The sequence below is a fragment of the Phocoena sinus genome, chromosome 15 (genome assembly GCF_008692025.1).
Source record: "Phocoena sinus isolate mPhoSin1 chromosome 15, mPhoSin1.pri, whole genome shotgun sequence".
Classification (NCBI taxonomy): Eukaryota; Metazoa; Chordata; class Mammalia; order Artiodactyla; family Phocoenidae; genus Phocoena; species Phocoena sinus.
The window spans coordinates 65,653,229-65,669,320 of NC_045777.1; the positions used below are offsets into that span (position 1 = coordinate 65,653,229).

Genomic DNA, 16,092 nt, shown 5'->3' on the forward strand with positions numbered 1-16,092 from the left:
TAAGAGAGTGGGTCATTTTTGAGATGTGAAAGACTGGGGACAGATCTGGAGTTGAATCTCTTTCTTACTGTGCTAAAATGAAACGTAAAAAAGTCAATCCACCTCTTTGAAAGCGTCAGCCACCCTCTGGGGACCCCAACCTGATGGTGGCAGTGTGTGCATAGTGGTTAAATGCATCGTCTGTGGAGTGAAATTGCCTAGGATCATATTTCAAGGGCTTGCTAGCTGTGTGATCCTGCCTGGTTGCTTAACGTGTCTTTGCCTCGGTTTCCTCACCTGTAAAATGGGGATGATGAAACCTAGCTCCCAGTGAGGTTGTGAGAACTAAGCAAATGCCCACCGTGTTGTAAACACTCATTAAATGTTGCTCTTATGGCTTCCCTTGCAGCCCTATGTGAATTCCAGGCCAAGCAACTCTTCTAAGGCAGCACCAGCCAGGAAAAAGAGGTAATGAATAAAACAGGGCCAAAGACATTCAGGGGCTTTTATTATCCAGCCTCCACCCACCTACCACAATTATATATAATTTTATTTGGAGTAGATCCACTCAGAAAATGATGCCAGGACCTGGAAAATGGGCACGCTCTCTCCCGGTTTTGGAGAGGCTACAGTTCTTCCTTCACTCTTGGCTTCTTCTCCTGTCCTGGAGGTCCCTCTGGCTCAGCTACCTTTTCCTCCTCCTCAGCCATTTCTTTCTGCCCAGCTGGCCCTTCCAGCTTGGTCAAGTTCTCCAGCTCAGGCAACTTCTGTTCTGGTAGCTCTTTCTCCGTAAAAGGTACCTCCTTTTCCTCAACTAATACCTCCTTTTGTGTCACTTCACTTTGCTCAACAGACAGTAGCTATTCAAGAAAAGAAGAGTGGGAGGGACAGAGGGAAGAAGGTGGGAAAAGAAACAAGAGGCGAGCATTATACGATAATTATTGTAATTGCCAAGCTGCCTTTCTCTGCTCTGTGCCCACAGTGGCGGCTGTCCCAGGCCTGGCTACTGAGATCCATTCCCGGACATTTGCTAGGACTAAAGAGTAGGTACTCTCTTTCCAAGCTGAGAGGGTGTTAGCTGAGAACTGTGGAGCAGTCATTGCCCCTCTGTGCGGAAATGACTACTTGGGAATGAAGCCAACACAGAGGAAAACAGAGATGGGGAGACAGAAAACAACTTTGAGCTTCAGGATCCACCCACATCTGACGTTCTCCCAGTTACAGGGGATAAATTCCCATTGCTGCTTACGCCAAAGAGTACTGTGGTTTCTGACATCTGCAACTGAAAGGGTCCTAACTGATACAGATGACACCTTCCAGCAGATGGCCTCACTGAGGCATGAACAGAATTAGGAGAGAGTGGAGATTGTAGAATGATGCCGGAGGGCAAGAGCCCATCAAGGCATGAGGTTACCCAGTCAGGAACAGGGGACCCAGGGAAGCAGCCTTAGGAGCTGTGTGAGACTTCAGAGCGTTTGCCCTTCTCAGTGTTTCTCAACTCCACCTTTCTGGTAGTAGGTGTCCTTGAAATAAAGTCATCCAGACTGGATTCATCCTCCATTCTCTCCAAAGTGCACAAGATTATGGAAATCTTAGTACCCTCTTTCCTAGTCCATTGAGTTCCTGATGGTTCTGTGTGGGACACAATAATCTAGGGTACTGCTGTTTCACCTTACCTCATCTTCGTCCTCTGTCTGGATCTCGATTTGACTTTCCAGGAAGTCAGAAAAGCCCTTCAGGGTATGTTCGCCCTTATATAGTACAGCCTAGGAAGAAAATGGAGCAGGGTTGAAATGGTAGCCCCTTCTTGCAAAATACTCAGGGATTGCTGCACAGGGAAATCCAGACTCAAATTCCTAACAACCTAAGTGCAGTAAGCAAGTTCCTTAACTGCTCTGAGCCTCCATTACCGTGGTTCTAACATAAGCGTAACGAAACGTCCTCCATCATAGGGCTGCGATGTAGTGGTTCAGAGCAAGAATTTTAGAGCCACGTTATTGGGGCTCAACCCCTGGCTTCATCACTTAGCAGTGTAGTCTGGTGGCTTAACCTCTCTAGGACTCAGTTTCCTTAACTGTAATATGAAGATAATAACAGTCCCTACCTCATGGTGCTGTTATAAGGATTTAATGAGTTACTATACGAAAAGCCCTTAAAACAATGCCCGACTCATAGTCTGCTCTCTATATATTTGCTATTATTCTTATTACTAAAGAATGAGAATAGTTATTTTACGAAGTGTCTGGCCTACGTCCTTGCTTAGCCGTCACTAGCTTCCTTTCCTCTTGCAGTCTTTAAGAAGATTAGGAAACTGCTTACTGCCCTCTGGCTGTCCAAACTCCTTTTCAGATAACTGACGATCTGTGCCACGTCCACCCTTTCAATCGAGGCACGTACATCTTTTGCACCAGGAGGATGACATCTCTCACCTTTCTGTGGCCGGCCTTCTGCCTATGCCCTTGTTCATGTTATACTTCCTACCTATACTTCACACCCTTCTGATTTGAATCCCCACCGTTCTTCAAAGTCTCATGGCTGCATGAAGACTTGCAGCCACATCTGTCCTCCAGTATCTGCCCTCTCCAATTCCGGTTGCGTTTGGAGATGAGCCCATATCCTGACTTCTCCTCCACACTCAGTCATGCATTTGGAGATGAGCCCATATCCTGACTTCTCCTCCACACTCAGTCATACTCTTCTTAGGAGCGGGGACTTTGGCTTGTGATTCTTTGATAGACATTCTTCCCCACATGCCAAAGTGGCACGAAGAATGTGTTGCCTGAACACTGGTGATGTTCGATGACTCTAATACCAAAGTGTAAAATACTTAATTGTCTCTATTACGCATCCTTTCTTCTTCTGATAGCACTCCACCCCCAATACTCACACGGTGACTCCCCCGACCTTATTCCATATAGTCTGAATCAGGCTCAGCCCTAATACCAGAGGGAACCACTTGACCTAGGCCTGACCATCAAAACACCCACATCGCCTTGACCACAATGACTGGGTCAGGGGGGCACCCAATCAGACTGAGTCTTGGGACTTTTGTGAAAGCTAATGGAAAACACTCTCTAACTTGACTATGAGAAGATAGTATAAGGGCTGGAGCTGAGAATGAAGCTGATTTGGTAAAAGGCAGAGCTGGAGACAGGGAGAGACTGAGTCCGTGACAATAATGTAACATTTCCAGTTATGTGACTCCCAAGAGCCCCTCACTTGTTGAGAGTCAGTGGGGAAGAGCCTGAAGATGGGGTACTGGTCCAGGTGCGTCAGCTGAATGTCATTTGCTGTGATGTCGATCTTGGCGATGGTGACTGTGGAGTGGTTTTGATACTTTCTACCCAGCTCTTCCAACACTGGGAACAACGCTCTGCACTCTTGGGACCAGGGTGCGTCTGGAAGAGAAGGGCCGTCACTCAAGCTCACACTAATAAAGACCCTGAAAGCCACACTCCCACGTAGACACGGTCTCTGTGTTCCACTAATGGTCTGTTGCCATGCAAACTGCAGCCCCCTTCTCTTCTAATAGTATGTTAGGTCACTTTACATTTCAACCATAGTACCCAATCATCATGAACTAAATTAGAAAAAACATAATAACCTAGCCCCCTTCCATTCGGACACTAAAACTTTTTACATGTTGGGACATTTTCTACTGTTCTCTGAAAATCTTCCTTTCCACTCCAGCTGAAGAGGAAAACCAAGAAAAATATTTATGATAGATGATTCCTCATGTTCTGCCAGAAAGTGTGTGTGTGTGTGTGTGTGTGTGTGTGTGTGAGATAGCATGAGAGTTTTCCAACAGAGGTTAAGCTTACAGCTCAAGGTCATTTAGTTAATTAAGCAGAGGAAGTGGGGTTTGCAGACAGGTTGTTTTGAGCTGTGTCCATGGTATCACACTGCCTTTCAGTTCCGTGGAGGAGAACGCACCCAGGAAGTGAACATGAGGTTGTGACAAGTACAACTACCCCCGGGAAGGGGACACTGGACTTCCCCCTTGAGCTCTTGTGTGTGGCCCAGTCACGGGGACCTATGGAGAAAAATCTGGGACCAGCTCCAACGTGGAAGGGAAATAACCTTGCCTGTTTGTTCCATTAAAATCTCTGGCTCTGTGGGAGGAGTGGCGTCAAAGGCCCTGGTTATTACATTTGGATGCTCAGCCCTCCATTTACAAACCAAGTACTTCTGTGACCATCTGCTCTCCCAGCTGAACCCCCAAATCTCCCTTGGAGCCCAATGGGCCCTAGGTTGGAACACGAAGGGGCCTAATGGCGGCGGTCCCAGGGAGCCAATCTGACAGCCCTGCTTCCAAGAAAATGAAGCTACTTTTGCTTTTTACCAGAACTAAGTGGGTATTCTCATGACTCCCAGTGTCAGTGAGTACAGAAAGTCCTCCCTAGCCTCTCACTTAAAGGCAGCAGATCATGGTTATTCAGCCATGCAGACTTTAAACACCTGGCTCTGTGGATGAGCAGCCATTTTAATGAGATTTTGAAAGGCCTTCATGATGTAATCCAGCCCTTGTTTCACCCTCCAGGCAATGATGGCATCCGAACTGGATTTGAACTTTTTGCCTTGCAATTTACTTGCTATGTGACCTGGGGTAAGGTAATTAACTTCTCTGAGGCTTGGTTCCCTGATCTGTATCATGGGGAAATCCACTGGACCTTCCTAAGAGGCTTGTTTAGAAGAGGAAATGAGAGCAGGTGTATAAACTGCAAACTCATAAGTGCACAATAAGTGGTAACTCCTCCTGTTAAGTAAAAGAGATGTCTGAAGTCACTGCATTACCACCCTTCTCTGTGTCTCAGGGTGGAAGAGAAGGTCCCTGGCTTTGGCTCTCACATGCAAATCAGAAACAGTGAGGGAAGGGCAGTAGTTCCTGGCTGAGCACTGGAAATAATTATAACAACAGGAAAAATAATAGCAATAATACCTGTCCTTTATCAAATGCTTACAAGATGCCAGACACTGTTGCAAGTCTTTTACGTGCATGATGTGGGTCTTCAGTTTGGCTGCACCAACTCAGGTATGTTAAGTATGGGCCATCTGAGAAGTTACTTAACTTACACTGGTCACTGGTACAGCAGTTACTAGAGTAGGCACTGGATTCAGACTGACTAGGTTCCAATCCCTTACTTAATTAAGTTCACATACTAGCTGCCTGACTCTAGTAATGTTTCTTTACTTCCCTGGGACTCTGTTTACTCATCTGTAAGGTGGCAGCAATAAAGTAGCCACTTTCAAAAGTAAGCTGTGAGGGTTAAATGAGATACACAGGCCTGGTTTATCTAGCATTCAATCAGCCATCAGCATTACTGTTGTTACAAATAGTAGCAGGCCTGATTATGAGAAGGCATTCCACACATTCCAAGAATTTGACTTGGGGGGAGAGTTGCTTTGTAGCTGATAGCATCTTTTTTTTTTTTAACATCTTTATTGGAGTATAATTGCTTTACAATGGTGTGTTAGTTTCTGCTTTATAACACAGTTAATCAGCTATACATACACATATATCCCCATATCTCCTCCCTCTTGGGACTCCCTCCCACCCTCCCTATCCCAGCACTCTAGGGGGATCCAAAGCACCGAGCTGATCTCCCTGTGCTACGTGGCTGCTTCCCATGGAATTAAAAGAAAAAAAAAAAAAAAAAATGGTTCTGAAGAACCTAGGGGCAGGACAGGAGTAAAGACACTGATAGCATCTTGATCCAAACTCTTTGGATGTCTGAAGACCATTCTTGGCATGGTGCTTTGATAGATTTTGGAGATTCTGGTACCCAAGAATTCAGGAGCTACACTGAAAAGTAATGTTGAAGGCACTGCCTTCAATGGCCTCTGCAGAGATACTTACAGAACATCACAAATACATCCCTTTCCTTGTCAAAGACAATGACGTTGAAGTTCTTCCCAACAAGCTGCTTAACCGGCCCCCGGTCCCAATATTTTGGAATTTCTTCACTGGATTGATGTTTCTAGAAAGCAAATTTGAGAGATTTTAACGGTCTCCAGAAAGGGATTGGCATTTGGGGCTCCCCACCCTGACTGGAAACAATGGAAGACTTTCTCCTGTTCTTACAACAGCCTTGGGAAAGAGTTGGAAATGCTGAGATAGATCATGAGCTAGATGTGCAGCCTAGATTGTCCGGGGCACTGGAATCAGAGGGCTGATCAGGTGGCAGGGCTCCAAACCGGGGTGGATTCTAGCATTTCAAATACATGATTGTTCGAATTCTTAGATGAGAGTGCGTTTCACATCATTAGCATCTAAACTAGTTTGTGTCCCTTCTCCCAAAAATATAGCCACCCCCAGCTACCCCAAGAATCAAACTAAGATCATTTTATGTGACCTATAAAATATTTATCACACTTTGTTTCTTGACACCTTCTCCAAGCCCATCACCATTCTTCCCTTGCTTGCTTTCTTCAGCCATGCTGGTTTGTTCACCCAAAGGGCTAGCCTTCCACCCACTTCCTCATATCCACACTCCCTTCTCTATCAGATTTATCTCTAACTCAGATTTATCTTTCAGAATGATCTCAGAGGAGGACTTCCCTGACTCTACCCCAGACAAGGTCAGGCCCTGCTTTCATAAATTCTCATAATACTTGGTACTTTTCCTGCATCACTTATTTATCATTTATATTTATTTTTCTGGTTATTTGATTAATGTATCACTATCTCAATGAATGGAAAGTCACAAGGGACTTTTTCTTCCCCCATCATTAAGTACAATTGAGTACCGGCACATCATGAGACCTCAGTCAATGTTCTGTGAATGAATGAAAGAAGGAACCCAGCTCTTGCTTCTCTTTGAAGAAAGTGGTGAAAATCTCAGAACATATATATTTCTCTGCAATCATTATTTTCTGAATATCTCTTGAATTCACACCCTCATCTCTGTCTGCACTGCTGCTGCCACCCTTGGCCAGGTAGCTTGCATCCCTCGTCTAGGTCACTGTGATAGCCTCCTACTGTTCTCTCTGCATTTCCTCCCAACCCTCACACCTTTATTCTCCTACAAGCGGATTCTACCTTCACCAGACAAATCTGGCTTCCCACTGCTGTTAGGGTACCAAATCCTTAATATGCTTACAAGTCCTCGCTGTCTGGCCTTTGCCCAGCTCACCAGCCTTGTCTCCCACTATAGCTTCCCTCATCCCCACCCCAATCTCTGGAAAGGACCTGAAAATTCTTTGTGAGGGAGCGTAAAAAGTGTGGGGACTGGACATGAGAGATGGGGAATGGAGAATTAGAAATGGGCCAGATCAGGCACGTGACGTATTATACGTCATGCGAAGGGTGCTCATCTTCATTCCAAGAACACAAGAGGATGTGCTGGCCCTTGAGAGGAAGAAAGACACCTCCTGAGAGATACCCAGAGGGAGAGAAAGAGGACAGCAGAGCTCCAGGGAGGTTTGTAGATGTGGTGATAGAAAATGAGGGGCTCCTGTCTGAAGCCTTCTGTTTTCTTAATGATATAGGATTAGAGTACTCAGTTCAGACTGCAAGTAGGAATGGGGTTGGAGGAGAAACAGACTCCGAGATTCAGAGAATGAACACACTAAGAGAAATTTATACAGAAATGTCAGGGCATTTCTAAGAGCCCGCAGGATATTTGGTTTGTGATTCCAGGAAGCCAGCCTGCCTCGCGGTGAGGTCCTTTTTCTCCAGCATTGGTGTGGAAGCAGTAGGGAAGTTAAGTTTGGGTTCAACAGGAGTGGTGATTTTGCCTGGTAAATACTACAGGGTGTAGAGGAGGTGGAAGGGATCGAAGAGTTAAGGGAATCATCATCAGAGCAGTGAACCGTGGAATCCAAGTTCATGGAGGAGGGCAATAAAGGGATGGTGAAACAGGATCAGGAGATTGGAGGCCATGAAAAGGGTTAGGGATTGTAGCAATGTGGCTACTAGAGAAAGGAACTAAGAGGATGGGAAGTGTGAAATCAGGCTTGCAGAGGGGCTGCCACCTCTAGAGTATGGCCATAGGAGCAGGTGGCTGAGAGGGCATGGACACACCATTACCGGAGAAGAGACCAGGGCTTTCGATATTGACATCTCTGTAAATGAGGGCAGAGTAGGGGTCGAGGGCAGGTCTGGGACGAGGAGCTTAAGTCCTCAGAGAGCGAAAGGGAAGTGATCAGAACAGCAACAGGAATCAGGGGCAGGTGGCCTAAAGTCCAAAGGCGTGGAATCCAAAGAATCTGGACTTTCTGAAGGCAGAGGAGGAGAAATGGTTTGGAAGTGGCATGGAGGACACCAGCCTTACCAACTGGCCTGTGATAATGTTGTCCGTTAGACAAAAACCAGCTTTCATCTGAGAAGGCTGAGGGGGAAGCAGTGTCTGTGGGGGGGATGGACAGAAGGTAGTGGGAGCCCTCCAAGGTAAGGTGACCATACATTCTGGTTTGCCTGGAGAGTCCCAATTTATTCCTGCCATTTCAGAACACTTTTTAATGTTGCTTCCATTGCTCTTCAAAGTGTCCCCATTTGGAAAATAAATAATATGGTCACCTAACTCAGAAGGACATAACTCAGCAGGATGGTTGAGGATATAGCAAGAGCTAAATAAACAGCAGGTGGTTATGTTATGGGGCTACATAGTGTTATGTAGCCATCCTTTTGCAGCCTCTCCTCCCTGGTCCCTAAAGCCTTTGAGGTCAAATCCTGATTGCTTCATATATGCCACCCCATCTTCTCCCCCAAGCAAGCATCTACCCTGGGGCCAAGTAAATCTTTCACATTAGAGTCTGAAAGAAGGATAAGAACCTACTTTCAGAGGATGCCAGCCCTGGGAGTGCCTGCATTTCATTTGGAGATTCCTACAAAGAAAATGCCTTTACTTTAAGAATAAAGAATTAACGGTGGAATTATAAGGTCAGGACAGATCAAAAGTTAAATTGATTCGAGGTGGGGAGATGGGGGTATTTCCTCACAAGAACCATGAGGTTGACCTTTATTCTGCCTCCCCATTCAGATGACTAAAGCCATCAGAATTACAGAAAAAAATTATTTTGAGGCTCTGGATAAACCTTGTCCAAGGATGAGCTTACCTTGGCCTTCCTATTCAGGAAGCTCTGGCCGAATTTCTTGAGGTTTTCATAGGTTATTTCCTCGAAAGGCATTTTGTACCTTGCATCAGAGCTTAAGTTTAGGATTTGGACACATGGGATATCAGCCTCTGCGATCCGGAAGTACTCCAAGACACGTCCATTTCTGGGCTCGTCTGCATCCACAAGGATGAAAAGGATCTGCCAAACCAAACGAAACCTGTGTCTCTCTGGATCGGAGGCATGAAAAAGGTAACGACCCCCATCCTTGTGCAGGACACCATTCACACAACCGCAGGAAGTCAGGAGATCCTGAGCTTTCATCCCAGTTCCTTGGGCAAAACAGTAACTTCCCCTCTCTGTGCCTCAGTTGCATTTTCTGTAAAGTGGTGATTATAATAGTACCCACATTATAGGGTTGCTGTGAGAATGAAACAGGACACTGTGTATAAAAGGCTTAGTTCAGCGACTGGGAGGTATAAAATGCTCAGAACATTTCACCTCATTATTATTCTTCTATCTAGGAAACCCACGACCTCATTCAATCATGCATTCAACACCTATTTGTGGAGTGGCTGCTAGGCATTTTGCTAAGCACTGGGGATACAAGGCAGACAAAATCCATGCCCTCATGGAACTCACGTTCTAGTGGAGAAGACCGGCAACAAATGAGCAAAGAAATTAGTCAATCAGATAGCAATGAGTGAGTGCCAACCAGATGATGGAACAGGGCACCGTGAGAGAGTGGCTGTACAGATGGGGTGAGATAGAGGCTCAGTGTTAGGTAGGAAGGCCAGGAGGAGTATCTGAGGAGGTGACATTTGAGCTGCGACCTGGGTGATGAGTAACAAGTCAGGGGAACGTTTATTTAGGCAGTGGAAACTGCCACTGAAAAGGCCTGGGTGTGGGGATGGGGGACACATAGAACGTTATAGAACAGAGAGGCAAGGCCAGTGTGGCTGCAGTGCCAGAGAGAGTCACGGAAGATAGTGAGAGATGAGCTCAGAGCTCCAGTAAGGAGCCAGGCGTTAATCTGAATGAGACAGGAGGTCACTGAGGATAAAAGCCAGAGTGTGACGTGGTGATAATTTTTAAAAGACCACTCTGGTTGTAGAGAAGAAACAAGCATGGAAGAAGGAGACCAGTCAGAGTCTCCTGCAGACCCTGGATTTGGATACTCTCAGGTCATTCATCTATCAAAATATTAAGAGCCCTACTATGTGCCAGACACTCTTCCAGGTGCTAGGGAGATCGTGAAAAACAAAGCAGACGTATTAAAACCAACCATGTATACTTTCAATAAACATTTGTTAGAGGTGAACAAGATAAGACATGGGGGTATGACCTGTTGGAATAATACTCATCCAACTGTTTATCTTTGGCACGAAAGTGGAGCACGATCAATAAATGGCATTCTAGAAGTTCGCTAACTGGGGTAAAGGCAATCTACAACCTAAACCTATGATATATGCCAAAATAAGTTCCACCTAGATTAAAGAGTTAAATTAAAAAAAAAATCTAGAAGAATTATGGCTAAGCATTGACTATTATAATAGAAATAGCGTGGAAGCCATCAGATTGTATTCAATTCAATTACATCAAAATTCATAAAGTTTAAAATTGAATAAACCCGGAAACGTATTTACAAGAGGTGTTTCTGTAATGAGAATAACCTTCCTGGAGAAAAATGAGGTGGGATGTAGCAGACGTTAAATATGCTCATGCCTAGTGGCTTTATTCTGTATTTATTTGGGGTTTCAAAGTTTTTAACTGTTTTGCTTAAATTTCAGAATAATTTTCTTCAAGAGAAAGAGAACCTACCATTACCTTACTTCTTATAAAAATAAAGAGAAAAGTGAAGTAAATAGCCCCCAGAGTCCAGACGGTGCTAACTCTATAAATATAGGTATAATATTTAGGAAAAACTGATGTTTCTTTTTTTTTTTTTAAGATTTTTTTTTTGATATGGACCATTTTAAAAGTCTTTATTGAATTTGTTACAATATTGCTTCTGTTTTATGTTTTGGTTTTTTGGCCCAGAGGCATGTGGGATCTTAGCTCCCCGACCAGGGATCAAACCCGCACCCGTTGCACTGGAAGGCAAAGTGTTAACCACTGGACCACCAGGGAAGCCCCCTGAAGTGTTTCTAATGATAATAATAACAAAAAAAAAATAAGCACTGTTTATTGTACATTTGCTCATTGCTTTACATATAGCACTTCTAATTCTTGCTATAACTCCCCATTTTACACGGGAGGTGACTGAGACTGAGAGGTCAAACTCATCTAAGACAAAATCACTTGTAAGAAGAAGAGAATTTGAACCCAGGTCTGTTGACGCTGAAGCCTGAACTTCAGCAACTGCTTGTCCGTGCTGCTTCACACCTTCAGGCTTTTCACACTCCTTGACCTCAGGCAGGAGTGGTCTTTCCTTCCCCTCACCTCCAAGCCAAATGCTAGCCACACTGCAGTCACCCACTCTTAGTGGAGCATGGTCCATTGAAAAAGCAGCCAGACCAATCATGTTCCCATAGTAGACTTCTCAAAAAGATGAGGGAAGAAGGAGCAAAGGTTTGGTGAGAAAGAAAGAGACACTGGGCAGGAAGAAGAATGCAAATCAGGAGATTGGTATGCAAATGAATACACCAATCCTCCCTGGATTAATTTATAATCGGTAAGGCAGATGGATCGCATTAGGGTCTACAGGTCTTGCATTCCTAAATAAAGAGCCCCAAGGAGCAGTGGCAACTTCCGCAAACCTTGTTTTGGAATTGCTTCGGTGCCAACTTATAATGCTGCATTATCACGCGAAATGACTTGGAGCTTTTGGAGACGAAGAGCAGCATGTGATTCAGGATGTGCAATTCATAAATCAGATCCTTATTCTGAAATTAAAAGGAAAACAGGTCATTCCTTGCATACAGCTGCCCCAGCTACCCTTCGCCCGGGACCCTTTGCTCACTGACCTCAGTGTTGTATTCAATAACAAAATCTGTGAGGTGCTGTTTTATGAGTTGATTGAGGATATGTTCGTTGGTATTGTCATCGATAAGCTCCTGGCGGTTCACGATTTTTCCCTTGGACAAACGAAGGAAACCATTAGAGGGCAGTAGCATCCATGATGTGGGCACATAATAAATGTAACAGCACAATTTTCCCCTTGGATAAAAGGAAAACACCATGGTAACAGGTGTAATACATAATCTAGATACTTAATAAATATGGATGGCTGGGCAGATTAGCCTGAGGGTGGAATACGGGTATGTGGAAGCCATGAAATTCTCCAGCCTACAGACACAGGGAGGATACTTGACGGACAGCGCCAGCGGCCTTGCTCTGAAATCCATCAACGTATTAGTGCTGTTGCTGAGCAGTTTCTCACACGCTGCTCCTAACCGGTGAATTTGTCAGGGATACTAAGGCAAGCCCATTTCTGGGAGATACAGGGCTTCTCTTATAGGGGACTTTGATGAACTTTCTTAGAAGTACGCTGCAGTCAAGGACTCTTCCATCCCACCTTCCTTCCTTCCAAAGGGTCAGATCTATGGGTACATCATGGTCTGATAAGTTTCCCCCAGCTCCCTCTCTATTTTCCTTCAAAGGCCTTTCCCCTAATCTTTTGCATGATTAATCCTGCCTGATGACTGCTTCTCAGAAGGACCTGGATTAGCACAGGAAATGACATAATTCTCTGTAGCCCAGGATCGAAGTCTGTGGGGGAAGGAGAAAGAAGCAGCTATCTCCTTATTTCTCTCTCCTCCATCTCCTTCTCTTCATCTATGCCAATCCCACCCTCTAGTCCAAACCTAATCCTTGGACTCCTGCAAAAGTCTCCTAATGGTCTTCCAATTTCTCCCGCTGCTTCCCTTCCATCTATCTCCCACACTTCAGCCAGCGTAATGTTGTTAAAATGCAACTCTTGCTTAAACACTTCATAGGCCCTGTTGTCCCCTGGATAAAGCCTATACTCTTTCCTGGCCATAACAATAGTTTAATAATCCTAATTAGACTTATGGAGAGCTCACGTTGTACCAGCCACAGTTCTAAATATGTTATATGTATTAACTCACTTAATCTTCATAACATCTCATTGTGCTATATACTATTATTTTGCCCATTTCACAGTTGAGGAAATTGAGGCACAGAGAAGTGAAGTGACTTGCCCAGGGTTGCTAAGGTAGTAAGAGGTAAAGCCAAGATTCCAAGCCAGGCAATCTGACTCTAGTGCCCATGTTCTTAGCCATTAACAGAGACCAAATCTCTCCTAAATGCATTTCCGAGTTTGCTATTTGGTTTTTGATTTTGTGATTGGGTTTATTCTACAGAATTTAAAAATTTTTGTATGATCCAAATTTATCAGTATTTCTTTTCATACTTTCTGGGGTTTCTGTCATGCTTTATAAAGGGGCTTTCCCCCTCCCTCCAAGGTTAGAAAGCAGACTCTTCCATGGCATCTTCTGGTCTTTCCACAGTTTTATTGTTATGTTTTTAAATCAGGGATCAATCTGGAATTTAATTTGGTGGAAGGAGTGATATATAGATTTAGCTTTAGTTTTCTTTTTTCAAATGGCTACCCAATGCTAGTCGTTGAATAACATGACTAGCATATTAGCATATATTTCCCTACTGGTCTAAAATATCTTTATCATATACTGAATTTCCATATGCATTTGGATCTATTTCTGGACTCTATGTTCATTCAAAGCACAAATCAGCTTATTTTATTCTCCAACTTAGAATCTTTCAATGACTTCCATGGGCCTAAGTAAAACACAATGGCTCACAGTCTTTTCTATGAGAAGACTTCTCTCTGAGAGTCAACCAGCATCTGGATATCACTCCACCTACTTCCTGTGTGGCCTTAGGCAAGTAACCTAACCTCTCTGAGCCATGTCTATAAGCAATGTGGTTATTGTAAGGATTTAGCTTTGCGTGGGGAGGGAGTAATGCATGTTCCAGGAACCAGACCACAGTGTCTAGAGTAACACCGTTCAATAGAGTTTTCTGTGATGATGGAAATGCTCTGTAAATTAATGCTATTGAATACAGTAGCCACAATCCACCCGCTAATAGCTAGCTTGATTGAAGAACTAAAATTCTAATTTAATTTTAATGTAAACAGTCACATGTGAGTAGTGGCTGCCATATTGGACAGCTCAGATCTAGATCCCAGAGGGAAAGAGGAGGAAGGTTTGTAATAGAGGTTAGACTGTGGGAGGCTTCGTGGGCCTCATCAGGGACTTATCTTTATCCTAAAAATTATAGGAATCAGTTAAAGGGCTTTCAGTTGGAAGGAGGAAAGCGACCATCAGATTTTAATTTCGGAAAGATTTTTCTTTAGAGGACAAGATAAAATGTGGTAGACCAGTTGGATGTATGTTGTATTAGGCTATGGAATATGAATGGTCACTTGATCTAGGATGGTAGCAGTAGAAAGAAATGGATAGATTCACAGGATATTTTGGATTTAGAAATCAATGGGATTGGGCTGATGGATTGGTTTTGAGGGAGGTGTTAGAATGATACCTAGGTGTTCTGGCTTTGCTTACAGAGGAGCTGGGAGAGATGGTGACACCATTCATTAAGAGAGAAAAAACACTAGAAGAGGATCTGGAGGGGAGATTATGACTTTAGGCATGGCCATGTTGAGACATCTAGTGATGGATATAAAGGTCTGGAGATTAGAGAAGTCTGGCTGGAGGTGGAGATTTGTACGTCATGGGTGATGGGGAAAGGGAGATGGACCAGAGGAAAACTCGAGGCAGAAGACTGAGCCTTAATTAATGTCATTTACTGGTTAAGGAAAGGAGGAACTCCCAATGGAAAATGGCTAGAAAGGCCAGAGAGACAACAGGAGACTCTGATTTCCCAGAAACTGACTAGTCCAATGCCCCTTAGTTCACAAGTGCAGAACCAGAATTTATACCCAAAGCCCATACATACACACATAGTTCATTATTTTGAACTAGAGCCCCCTCACTAGCAATAAGACCAAAGTCCTACCTTTTTGAACACCAGAACACTGTCAAGGGTGACGTGGAAACGTCCAATGGCATTTCTAATCAAAATCACTCCAAACGTTAGTTCTGGGAAGTCTTTGATCACATCATAGAACAACTCTGCTACTTCTTCCTCTAAATCCTGTTTGGGGAGAGATGTCTGATGAGGCTTTGGTAGGAAGCAAAATGCTTGGATTTTTTTAAGGACAGGGTGAAAATAGTGACTAATTCATCTCTTCACCTTTCCAAGTTCTGTGGTTTTGCTGGGCCACCTAAATCCACTTTCATGGATGGTTCATACCCAGAATACTTCTATGGCTATGACTAAGCCCAAAATAGGCAAATCCACAGAGATGAATGGAGAGAATTGATAAACTTGACCGTTCCCAAGCATTAGAGTGAAGGCTGTTCTAACACAGGTGTTAAGACTTTTTAACATTTATTCCTTAATTGCTTTCAGAAGAGGCCATTGATTTGACCACATGTGGTACCAAATATGAACTTGATATCATGATATGGTTGTAGTTTCAGCCTTCTTCTTTAGCTTGAAAGAAAATTGGGGCCAAAAACGATGTCAAAATGTAGGATGGGAGAGAAAAAGGTACAAACTCTCCCCTTGTATAAATATAATCCCAAAGTTCTGACTTCTACTCAGAGAAGGGGAGGAGTCATCAAAGTTATAGGAAATGAGTTAAGATGTATAAGAAACTCATTCTCCAAAAGCAAGAGCAATTTGCAAATCATTTATCATTCAGTGATATTCTAAATGAACCCCAAAAAAGATCAGTTATACTATCAAAACCACTTCAATATATGTCAATCTCCTCTCCTCTCTTCCCATTACTGTCCACCTTTGTAGTTAGCTTCTCTTACCATTTCAGCTTCCGTTTCTTCTTTATTTTTTATCCTGCAGTTCCCCCAAGAAAACCAGTTCATTGAAAAAGGAAGAATGGGCATGGAATTAACCTAAATGGGAGACCTCTCCTCACCCTACCCACCCTCTCAGACACAGGACTCCCCATCAGTTGAGAAGCCACCTCCCACCTCTTGAATGCAGTAC

The 16,092-nt window shown here is 43.9% G+C and overlaps 1 protein-coding gene and 1 long non-coding RNA gene across 5 annotated transcripts in view; one reads left to right on the plus strand and one right to left on the minus strand.

Annotated features, from left to right (window-relative positions):
• Window positions 1-386: 386 nt before the first annotated feature.
• LOC116740892 lies at window positions 387-16,085 on the plus strand. The gene is made up of 3 exons (XR_004345980.1): window positions 387-447; window positions 6,516-6,558; window positions 15,946-16,085. It is a non-coding gene; the product is annotated as an uncharacterized LOC116740892 (long non-coding RNA).
• PDILT (protein disulfide isomerase like, testis expressed) overlaps window positions 471-16,092 on the minus strand; it is a 45,909-nt gene continuing 30,287 nt past the window's right edge. For all 4 annotated transcript variants that reach the window (XM_032606930.1, XM_032606931.1, XM_032606933.1 and 1 more), the window contains 8 exons: window positions 15,037-15,174; window positions 12,000-12,110; window positions 11,793-11,918; window positions 9,037-9,234; window positions 5,837-5,957; window positions 3,199-3,377; window positions 1,656-1,745; window positions 471-839 (listed from right to left, as the gene is read on the minus strand). In XM_032606930.1, the coding sequence (XP_032462821.1) occupies window positions 606-839; window positions 1,656-1,745; window positions 3,199-3,377; window positions 5,837-5,957; window positions 9,037-9,234; window positions 11,793-11,918; window positions 12,000-12,110; window positions 15,037-15,174 (1,197 nt within the window). In that variant the 3' untranslated portion in view covers window positions 471-605. The remainder of the gene's footprint in view (window positions 840-1,655; window positions 1,746-3,198; window positions 3,378-5,836; window positions 5,958-9,036; window positions 9,235-11,792; window positions 11,919-11,999; window positions 12,111-15,036; window positions 15,175-16,092) is intronic.